Source organism: Amia ocellicauda, chromosome 4 (genome assembly GCF_036373705.1).
Source record: "Amia ocellicauda isolate fAmiCal2 chromosome 4, fAmiCal2.hap1, whole genome shotgun sequence".
Classification (NCBI taxonomy): domain Eukaryota; kingdom Metazoa; phylum Chordata; class Actinopteri; order Amiiformes; family Amiidae; genus Amia; species Amia ocellicauda.
Window position 1 is genome coordinate 45,976,701 of NC_089853.1, and position 12,232 is coordinate 45,988,932.

Here is a 12,232-nt window from a genome sequence, read left to right on the forward strand (position 1 = left end):
GCCTGTAACTGAGCAGGACTGGCGAACGTTGTCGTCTAATCTGGGACTTTGTCAAAGATAGCATAGATGTGATGACTGCGATTTGTAATACAAACATCTGAACCCTCCTAAAGCGAAAGCAACATTAAACTTGAGCTCGCCGTCCTAGCCTTGGGGCCGGACAGTAAACACTGAAAAACAAAAACAAACCCCCTGCTTCCTGAATGCTGCAATTATAACAAATAAAGGTGTGTGTGTATGTGCACTACTAATGATTTCCTTTTCCCTCAGCCCAGGCCTTACTGATAACACAGAGAGGTTAACAGGGTTATCTATTAGGCTGGATGTGACACAAATTGTACAAGACACCATGTCCTATCAATTAGATTGGGTTGTAACTTTAAAACATCATGCTCTGCAGCCTATTTGATTCCCATAGCCTTAAAGTTCAGTTCCTACTTTTCCCAGTTCTTTAGTTGCATTTTATATTCTTCCCCCTGCCAGTTACCTGATCTTCTAGTATTCATCAGTTTAAAGCATTAGGATTATGAAATAGTTACATTAATTAGGTAACACGAACAATACTTAACCCAAAAATGGCAATGAAAGCAAATATCAAGAACTTATTATAAAAGCTCTGCCAAAATTCCAAAGCTTTATCATCATCTATTATGTTGTACACAGCGTGCTGCTTATTTGGAATGATGCTATATGCACACTAATTGCACTTGATTGGACGCATTTCCCCTGTGGCAATTCAAGGCTAATTAAATTTCATTAAATGTTTATGAAGTTTTTTTCACTGTAATGGGTAGAGATGTGCATTAGTACAGTTGCACTGTTTCTCTATTTTACTAGCTGTAATGCTCCTTCTTCCAGGCATTTGCTCTTCTAGAGTCAGTCTGACCAGCAAGCTGAACTACATTCCACGAAACGGTCACATCACAGAACATCAATATCAACCAAAACCAAAAATGGTCAAGAGTGCCATAAGGAACCTCAAGTGAAAGGCCAGAGACAAGGATGTTCTGAAGCTGAAATCAACATAAAAGGTGAACATCACTCCTTGAACTCTTGATAAAAATCATTAAACTGGCTTGATATGTTTTTAAATATTCCTAAACATCAGGCTCAAATGTTCTAATACAAAAATAAAAAAGATTTGTAAAAATGAAAGCAAACACATTTTACAGATTTACAACACAGTGGGAAAACATATTATAAGTCCTAAATCTGCTAACACTTGGAGTCATAAAAGAGTGAGGGTTAGGCTCACTTAGGCTTCAGTTAGTTTACATGGAGCCGTCTTTGCTCCAGTCTTTCAAGGCTCAGGGCTCTTAACCTCTGAATAAATCAAAGACTTAAACCAAGGTGGTAAATCAAGATGCGTTTCTGTGGACTCTTTCCTGCAATCATCCTTTTGAAGTGTGGGAGCAGAACTGAGTGTCCAAAAGTCCAACATCTTGTTCCCAATTGCTACTGACACCAGCTTCCCCAGGTCAGTGATCGGATTCCCAGGAGCTCATCCACTTTGTGTTTGAGTAACAGTGATCATAACCTGCAAAGTTCAGATGAAGACATAATCTTATGTATGAGATTCATTTGTGTTATTTGTAGGGAAGGGCAGTGTGGGGAGTGGGTGCGAGAGCCTGGGGGACAGGGTGGCCCCTGTGGAGGCAGAGGTACCCAAGGAGGCAGAGGAGCAGCAGCAGGAGGACCGGGGGCTGCCATTGCACTGGTACCTCAAGCATGAACAGGCGGAGACTGCGCCCCACTGCCTGGGCTCCCAGCTCCATGGGCTGGACCACTACTCGACTTACTGCTGACGCCAGGGCCTGAAAACAAGCACAGAAACACGCCATTACCATATGAGGGTTATCAGAGCTCTTTTAAAACCTCTGGGATTCCTCACCCAGCAGAAAGTATTTTAAAGAGCATCACTTCAAAGAGAGAGAGAATTAAGTTTGTGTACAACAGTCATTACACGGCAAACATGCAGAGTTGGGGTCCTACTAGAAATAAGACACTTCCACCCCAGTCCTTTATGAAGGCAACGATCACGTAACAGCTTTCAAACACTCCTCCAAAGCCAGGCCGCCTTTCTCACACACACAAACACACCGCAGTGCACATGGAAAACAACGTGCAACAGGGTTCCTGCTAGGCTGATATTTGGCGACACCGTTGACACGCAAGAACTTTCACCTCCGATCACGTGGAAAAGTCCGGAGGCATCTTTACTGACTGGCGACCATTTAATTACAATTTATTGCCCTGGGCTTTGCTGCCCTTTTATTGTTTAATTACAGGAGGTATGTACCAGCACACAACCATAAGAGTTACATTAAATGAAAGATCTCTAGATTATAGTTTTAAGCACGGAAGATTGTCTGTCATGTCGGAATGTTCCCTGAGCCTGCCCGCCCCCCCGGACAGATCCAGAAAGAGTGAGATTAACCGGTTTTGTGTCGGGGTTTTGTTTGGCTAGAAACAAAATTAATAACTATCGGTAAAGCCAACCTGATTCTCACAGTGACTAAGAGAGTTACATATAATTGTATGGTATGTATAGTTAAGCTAGGTGTGCCACTTCTATGAGTGCTATTCGACTCTCACGCTCCCAGATGTTTTGCTGTCTGCTTCTTGCTCTCAGTCTGATCTTGGCTCTTACCCGTGTTTGGAAATCCAAAACTCCACACGCAGCATTATTCATTCTGATCTCAGGAGCTACCTTCCACAGAGAGCTCTGGTGTTGTGTAGCTGTGCTTTTAACAGTTAGCAATCATTTATTTTTATTGTTTGCACCTTGGCTTCCAAAACCACAGCGGTCTAGAAATAAAATTGTGAATTCAACCAAACAAACAACATGAAAAACATATGCACCTGCAATGGCCATAGTGAATGAAGCAGCAGAAAGAAAAATTTAAAAGGATTAAAGAGACCACTCTGAGAACGTGGTTTCCACTGTTATGGGTCCGCGTACTTTGTGGTTGGGCCTCTGACCCCTTAGAGCAGGAATCTGGTCAGTACTGAGGCCTGGCACAAGAGGATCAGGGTTCAAACAAAGTCAGAGAAATGGGGTAAATGCAGCAACAACCCTTATTTCAATTCAGACAGACTTTACTATGCTTTGAATTATAGCCACTTCCAAGGAGAAAAAGTGTGAAACGGAAACACTAGCCAGTAATTCAGTAAGTTTAAAATTGTACAGTTTTAAAACTTTCTAATATGGTAGAATGGAACTGGACAAATGCCTATACCTCTTATGTACACACTGTAGCAACACGTAATAAAAACTATTTGAGGAACCCTGCATGTTCCTCATTAAGCACCAACAACAAAACCTCCACCCCCTAACAACCCACCTGCCCAATAAGTTGTAAGACCAACATAATAGGAGATTTTTCCAGTAGTTTTCCATGAGATTAGTCAGGCCTGGCCACGGCAAGTAGCCAACTGGATTCCATATGCAACCACTCCTACCAAAAACAACCTCAAACATATTTGACAGGGGAATGGGACATTGAGGACATCAAACCAGTCTGCATTTTGAGTGTTTTACTCCTTTAACACGTAAGCCTTGTTGGTTTCTCTGCCCTCCCTTCGCAGCCCTGAGTAACATTTCAATTAATTAAGAATGCATGACTCTCCGCCGCAGGTGTCAACACAAGCGTTTTATGGATACAAGCATGCCTGTTCAAAGTGCCGCCACACATTCTGAGGCTTAGTTGATTACTGTGTCTCTTACCACATCTTACATCAATTAACTTGCAGGAATGTCTATATCACCTGTATCACAGGTTCTATGAAAGCACAACTAATTTGACCAGAGTGATTTATTCAAATATATGTCAAGATACACATTTCAATATAAGTCTGTGAGTCTTCAGTGCAAATCCACATTAATCACACATGCCATACAGGAATGCAACATGCCAGTTTCACACTTACCAATATTTCAATGTGAAATTCTAGAAGGCCAAGCTTATTATTGTTGGAAGTCTCACATGTGAAGCTATGATAAGCAGAAATGAATACTTATACAACAGGTATCTGCTTGGTATGTGGCTTTAGGGTAAATCTACATACCTTATTTCCCCCACATTTTAATGAATTTGTTTTTAAGTGGCTTTTTTGGCTTTGGCAACTCAATGCATTTCAGATTAGAAATAAATAGTAAATCCACATAATGATTTAGACAGCTTACTTTTTCCTTTAATGAATGAAAAGGCAGTGTATGTATTAACATGTAAGTCATGTGATCCATAAAACCTAAAGAGTGTTAAGTGATTTTAACAAGGAAAATTCTGAAGTTCAAACATGTCATGTTTTCCCTGGCATTTTCATAGTTTAGCTCCTTGTGAGTTTCCAAATACTTCTCCAGTAGCCTCCTTGTTTTTTTTTAGCCATTGCTGTTTTGTTTTCTGTTACTCTGGATGCCAATTTTATTTCTAAATTAAATGCATCTAAAAATCCTAAACAATGTTCCAGTTATCTCTTTGAAGTTGTGCAGTTGATCTAAGAAAATTGGGAACATGTTTTGCTCTGGGGAAAAAAAGTCTTAGAAAAATCAGTAAATGATACAAAAATATAGGTTATACAGTATATTGTTTCCTATTTGACATGTTTCCAATGCCGAGATCTTATATATTATACTACTATGGTAGCTATACATTAATGGTTATTCTGAAAATTGTAAATGTAATACTAGCCTGTATAAAACTATTATGAAGAGACAAAAAAAATGATGTTCGCTGGCATTTTATATGTAGTATAATTTATGTGGATCATGCAATCTGTTAAACTGCATTTTTGTACAACAGGACAACTGTACATTTGCACAATTTGTCTATGAATTGTGTGTTTTGTGTTCAACTTCTATTGTTAGTTACAGGCCCTGATACTAAAGTTTAATCATTAACACAGAGATTAGTGTACATACATACACAGAGTATACATGTGTTTTACAAAGGTCACAAAAAAAAAAAAAAAAAAAAAAAAAAAAAAGCAGTTGAAGACAAATTGTAAAGTGTTTTTGGGTGTGGATGAAAAAAAAAAGTGACGACAGCAAGTGACTGCTAATGTCAGATTTACTTTCCCCACATGTTTAATTGACACATTTTAAATCAGCGCTCAGAGGTTTCATCCAGTGTTCTGTTCTTGATGCATAAAAGCTGCCCCCAAAAAGCCCATCTGTTTAACGGTGGAGGATCCATGCAGAGAAGGAGGTTCCCTATTGAAACGCAAAGCACTGCCACGCGTGTATTGCACGCACAGACAAGGAAGAAACACAATTTAAAACGCGTATGTTGTGCTCAAGTCTTTTGTATGTCAAAGACTCATTACATAAAGCCCTCGGTCGTGATAGGCAGCATCTGCAATAGCTGTTGAGGCTGAGCTCTTTGCGTTTTCAAGTGCTGGGGTTGGTCACTCAGCTGAAGGTATGCGTTGCCCTGGGGTTGCCAAAGCGTTGATTGGCGTAATTGGTCTCAAATGGTTTACGGATAAGCATCTGCCAAACACATGAAGATTACCCCTTCAGAGAGCAGATGGTATCTCTAGTATTCTCTTGATCTATGCACAACACCCCCTCATGCTCAACCACATGACAAAGAGTCTCCCAGCCCAGCCTGCCCACAATAATACTTTTATTGTATAGATTAAAGTCTTAATAATCTGAACTTCGCATAGTACATTGCTCTGAAATTGGAAAATAAGTACATAAAAACAGATTGCAATGCCATCCGCAAAATGTGCTCAATATGCCACCTGACATGTGGAAATTCCTCCAAGTGCAGTTACATTTTTGGGGAGGGAGGGGGGTTTGAATAACACACACAATACAAAACCCAAAGCCTAGCTATAAACAACATCAATGTACGATATTGGATCCATATGGCATGACTTTCAAGGACATGCACAACTTTTTATTCAGTGATCCAACAGACTAATAAGATGGCACAGTGTTTTTCCCAACTTTCCCTCAGTACCAGTCGTCTGGCTGTCTATAGCTATCTGGCTCAATGTTGTTTATTCTTCAAGTGTGTGAGGAATCGGAGGAGAAGAAAAGGGCTGCGGTTTTATGAGTGCCAAGTCATTGCTGGGGTATGTTTAGTAGATAGTGATATGAATACAATTCACATTACCTCCAAGGAAGTAGTATTTTTTCCAACCATTGTTGGATCGTAATAGTTTACACTTTACTTCCAATTGGCTAAGGATTAAAGGCTGTACTACACTATCATTATGTAGGAAATGTGACAAGCTTTCCTTGTACCAAAAACAAACATCTGCTATCTGCTAAGTGAAAGTATTACATTTGAGCAGCATCCACAAAAGCAAAACAGGTCTGAGTAAATGTGTCACTTTTCAGAAACAGAGCTTTTGTTTTATCCACAGCCACCATAAAGTGTAAGTTTAGCTTGCAGGATTCATAAGACCATTCATTGATTTCTATGCTTTTAATGTGGAATTGAGTTTTGTTGGTCTTATAGGCAGTTACCAAATGTGTATGTTTTGGTTTTCTGAAACAAAGTGAATATTTCAGAGAACCTACAGTTTTCAGTAAATTATGGATGTCCTGTTATCAGATTTGCAGTAACCGTTAATGTATCTTCATTCAAATTCCAGCTGGTGCCCATGAAGTGCATAACCAATCATTTACATCATTTAAATGCTTTCTATGGAGGACATTTAGTCTCAAAAGTAAAACAAGTGAAGTGTTTCGAAGCTTGCAGGGACTGTACAGCCACAAAGACGCCCAAAGATTGCACCCACATAAAGTAATGGACCATGCACGACCCATGGAGAAATCCATATGGAGCTGTGCAAGTCCTTATTGCCACCACCTCGCCCATCATGGTATAGTAAAGATTTCCTCCTTTAATCCATCTGCAATGCTCACACATGCTTTGCATTAAAGTTTGCTGTCCTTTTAGAGTGTCAGCTTTTCCCCCATAATTGTACATTGTTTGGGCAACTCTTTTTGTTTGGGTTTCCTTGAACCTTTTACGTTATCTTCATTCAGTTAAGATAGTGTAAATATCTGAATAGCTGAATTGAGAACAATAACACAAGATACTCAGAATATATGTATATAGGCTACAGGCCAACCCTTAGAGGGAGGCTTGTCCATTAACATAAGTACTAGTGTAAACTTTGTGGACTTTACATCTTTGTTTGTTTGTTTATTTTATTAATGGGGAAAATAGCTGGGTGGTTAAATGTTTCTGTTAAAATGTCACCTATGGTGACAATGTTAACTGAATGAGGTGAATAAGAATGAAAACACAAAGGGAAAATCTTTTAACAACATTTGGAAACCTAAGGTAGGGCTGAGCTCAATAATTAAAGCAAATGCACTTTCTAGAAACAGAAATAACTGATTGAGCATGATGTGTAACAGCTGGGAATAAGAGCTGTTCTGTGAAAAGGCTCACTACAAACTGTGAGCCCAATAAAATTCAATTTAATGAATCTTTGGAAGTACACCTGACAAACTTGGGTTGGAGTGAGCTCTACTGTCACTACAGTGTTTAAATCGGTATGAAAAGGAAGTAGCCTAGGTTTTAGTGCCATCGACATAATGATACATTGACCGTTTGTAATGATCCAAACAATTCTCAGTGGCTTCCCATTTGATTTAAATTTGGACAGCATTTAAAAGAACAGAATATTTCAAGTTCAGTATTTCCAAAAAGACTGTGTCCTTATTTTGAGCATCTGTAGAATAAATGCAGGTATATTTATCAGAAGAGATGATTCTTATACACTGCTGCTGGTATGTCTTTGAACTAGCCATACAATCTTCAAAGGGTCAACTGTCTGTTTCAAGGCAAGAATATATTGGCAAGATGCTCCTCTAAATAGTGGGGCATAAGGGGAGGGATGAGTCTTGCGAATGGACTCACCTTAATTCAGGCAGAGAGAAAGACTGCCCTATCTGGAGGGGTCCCACTTCCATCTAGTGCGATTATAAGAAATAAGGAGCCTAAACAGAACCATCAGTTTGCGGCTTCCAGTCCTATTTGCAGAGAGCCACTGCTGAGCCATTTTGCAGAGTTATTCATCCCGCAGTGCCCTGCACCAAACCCCTCATTCCCAACTGATGGAAATGTCCAGTCTGGACAAAGAGCACAAACTTTACCTTGGGGAAGCAGGAGCACATTGAGGCCTGTAGATCACCCCCAACCAATCACCTCCAGCCCCTGCACTCTTATTCTTGTCTGGAGAGAATGATTGGGCAACAGAGCCATTACGTCAGCTGTCATCATTCACTACCCCACGTATCTTCTACCCTAACAGCCTTCAATAACCCTGATGATAAAGGGAAAAGGGGTGGGGGGTAAAGCACATAAAGCGTGGGTGTTTAGAACTGCCAAGATCATTAGCCCCTGTACATCAAAGAAGGTTGAGTGCTGCACAGGAGGGTTACGCAAAATGACAGAGGAAGGAGTGAGAGGTTATACTTTGTCGAACACCAGGAATGTCAGGCAGCAAGAAAGAGTTCCACAACACCAGGGCAAACTAACAACTGGCAAACTAAGCACTGGTCGAAAAGGAGATGCTGCGGTAGTTAAAGATAAGAATATTCGAATATTCGGCATTTATTTCCATCCTTATCAGCGTGTCCTTCTTAGAAATCCCTGAACCCTAGCTCTGTGGTTTAAACAGAGCTGGTAGTTACAACTACAAATGCTTGGACCACATGGCACGCTCTCTTTAGCGAGACCTGCAGCTACAGCTGGATGTGTGACACACTGTGGTTCGAGGTGTCAGTCCCTGCTGTGGAGCTGTGGTGCATCAGGGCAGCCGACCAGCTCCCAGCAGCAGGCCGCTGTGCGGCAGGCAGGAAGTGACAGGCAGTCAGGCAGGAAGTCAGGCAGGAAGGCAACTGGCGGGAGTTCTAGAAGGCCCGCTCTGCATAGGTTGCTGTAGCCACAGCAAAAATGAACTGGCCATTGTGAACAGTTCTGGTCCGCAGCAAGCCCCCCTGACTGGACCCCCGCTCCGCCCCACCTCCCTGGAGAAAAAGCCAATTTTCTCAGTGGGAGTCAGAGTTAAAGAGGTTGTTCTTGACCTGCTTGACCCTGGTGAACTGCTACTGTAACGAAACCATGTCCAGCGATCGTGCCAGAGAGCACAAGAAAGCAGGCAGAAGAGGGTGAGAAATGATCAATGTTCAAAACCCATCTGAAATCCCTGCCCTTGGATGTCGGCACAGGAATCTAACTTTGTGCCAGAATCCTTCTGTGCAGTTGGGCATCATATCATAAGATCATGAGATAATGCAAGCAAACCTAGAGTAGCTTTTCAATGTAAGGAGATAGCAATGCTTTTTTTTTTTTTTTTTAAACCAAATGGATGCGAGTCTAAATCAAAAAGTGTAGAGAGATATAGTACCACCTTTCAATTTACACATACATTGCCTTCAGGTTGGAAAATGTACAGAGTTGTACAGTGATAAGTGGACGGTAAAAACATAAATGTTGGTCTTACTTCAAAAATCTGACCACAGCTGGCTCAAAGATGATTCTCTCATTGGGTAACCTGTAGCTGTTGGGGGAAATTAGTTAGACCTGTCAAAAATAATAATACCCTAAATTATGATTCCTGCTTCTATTGCACCTACCAACCAGGAATGCTGTGAGGGATTAATCTGGCACCAAAGGGACAGGTACCATCTATTAACCGTCAGCACCTCTGAGTAGGAACATTTGGGAATGTATCTGCAAAAAGTCCCCAGAGCTGTTTGATCACATTTTAAACATAAAAAAAAAAAATTAAAATCAATGGAGCATCTCTCCCTCCACTGGTAATGGTTTTACCAATGTTCACATAATACATACAGGTTGATGTTTATTAAGAGCACTACGTTATGACTAAATACAGTGCCCTCCAGATTGACTCATACCCCTGAATAAACAGGAACATAAAACAGTATAACAAAAAGATTTACAGATTGAATATTTTGTCCTGCTGAAAAAAGAATAATCTAAAAATGTTATACTGTAATCTTAGTAACTTTGCAGAGCAACACTTCAGCAAAAATGTAAAACTACCCCAGAAGACAAGCATCTAGAGAAGAGGCAAAAAACATATGCTATAGCTATAGAGAAAGGTGGTAACACATAATGACAAAGTCAAACCAGTTTCACTACTTCCCATCTCAGACATGCAGTGAAAATCACTAAAAACTTCACAGCGCAGAAAGCCAATTCACTTCCATTTGCACCTGTGGTATAAAGTATTCCACTTTAGGAGGAGACTGATATAGACATCCTTGTTGATTTGCATTGTGTCATCACAGGCTAAATCAATTAAACCCCTTCAGTGTTACTGTCCTTGAAAGAATTAAAGAAAAGGAAAGAAAGAAAGAATGGGGGGGGGAGAAAATAGGAGAAAACATAGTATAACAAAATACATAGCAATATGCAGCTGCTCTTGCAGAAGTAGGTCACAGTGTAAATGGACAAGGTGAAAGGGAATGATAACTGCTTTTAGAGAATCAGAATTCCATGCATAGGACACAGTGATTGATGCACCACAAAATATCAAAGCTCAAAAGCTGGTTCTCAGAGGGAGGTGGTGATGGCATCTGGAATCATTCAGATGCTTCCCTTGACAGTCAGTTAACCGGTGTCAAACCCAAGATACGTGGCATAGACCATGCATACCTTTTAAAACCTTGCCGTGCGGGGGCTGGAACCAGGTGATTTTACACTGGGACTTTACATTGCTGGTTTGAGGAAATGGTGAAGTGTGACTTTTGGTCAGCCCCACCATGTCAAAGAGTTCTAGCAATCTCTCAAGAGTCTGCGCTAGGTATATGCTGTCGTGATGTTGCCCAAGGCTGTCTGAGACCTATTGTGATAGATGTTTAAAAAGGTGCCTTCTGACAGTACAGGTATTAAGCACAACTGTCAATGCTGGGGCTGAGCAGAAAGGCGGTGAGGCATTTTCATTAAAAAATACGATTTGCCGCAATTAACATTAAAAACAGAAAGGAAAAAACCAGTTCCCCAGGCCCCACTTTCATATACGTGTAGCAACAAGGTTCCCCACACTTCAGACACACAGTCAGAGTATCATTGTATTATTTAGCCTGGCATTCACACTTGTTGATCTGCCTCTCAGATGACAGGGTTATGAAACAGCCTGTAACTCTTGCTAAATCCACAGGCCCATCCTCCTTTCTGCATTATAAAACAGACCATTTAGTGTTATTAAATTTGTATCCACTGGTAATTGATAGTTTTGGAAAACAACAACTGTCACACATAAAAAGAATATGGAAACATAGCTTTTTACACTTCTGAAATGGAAAATAATAATTGATAGAATTATGACACTGATTTATATGTAGTTTCCATTCAGTCAGTTTTCAGTTTGAGTTTGTGGCCAACCCCACACTTTTCACCACCAGTGTAAACAGCTCACATAATTGAGATATAAGCCAATTTGTGTTTGACATTCACGAGGTGTATCTGGAGTGTCTAATTGAAAACAAGCTGAGACCCATTCGCTTTGTAACGTTCAGAAATTAAGTGCACTTTATCGTTTCGATTAAAAGACTCACTTCCTCAGCCAAATACCTGTGGCAAAAGTCAACCCCCTGTCAGATATAAACAACCCTGAGCATCTACCTGTGCCAGCCCTGCATGATATAACCTGAAAGAATCCCAGCTGTTCAAAGGAGCTGCATGCAGTGGCGGCGAGGGCTGGAGATGTTTTTCACACTTTCTCTGACATACATTTTGGCAAAGCTGACACTTACAAAAGCACAGCATAATCCACAAAACCTCGCCTCAGGACAAACTGCACCAGACAATCTGCACATCTGAAAGACTATGCTGTCCATCATGAATAGTGGCCATTGGTGATTGTAAAGTATATGTACAAAACAATCATATTATGCTTCAAAGTATACAGAATGGGGTAAAAGGGCACAGAATCTCAACATGCTTTTTTTGGCGGTCACGCTTAATACAAAATTGCAGGAGTGCCTGATTTACCAGCACCTTGGAGACCACTGGCCTGTTTCTCTCTTCAGTCTAGATAATATCGGCCCACAACCACAGGCCCGAACAAGCTCTGCCAGGTCATTATCCTATTGGGATAATAAGTGCAAGCCATAACCCGAGGGCAGAACTACTGTCCCCAACAGGAACAATTACTCTCACTCACACTCTCTCTCTGAGTTCCAGCCAAAACGCAGGCCATATTGAGGTCTTTGACAGAAAGTCAAAAATGG

At 40.8% G+C, this 12,232-nt stretch overlaps 1 protein-coding gene across 4 annotated transcripts in view; it reads right to left on the reverse strand.

Moving 5' to 3' along the window:
* Positions 1-1,150: 1,150 nt before the first annotated feature.
* LOC136748632 (chloride channel CLIC-like protein 1) overlaps positions 1,151-12,232 on the reverse strand; it is a 60,144-nt gene continuing 49,062 nt past the window's right edge. For 3 of the 4 annotated variants that reach the window (XM_066702548.1, XM_066702551.1, XM_066702547.1), the window contains one exon: positions 1,151-1,814. In XM_066702548.1, coding sequence (XP_066558645.1) covers positions 1,587-1,814 — 228 coding nt within the window. In that variant the 3' untranslated portion in view covers positions 1,151-1,586. The remainder of the gene's footprint in view (positions 1,815-12,232) is intronic. The other variant, XM_066702549.1, reaches the window with a different exon arrangement.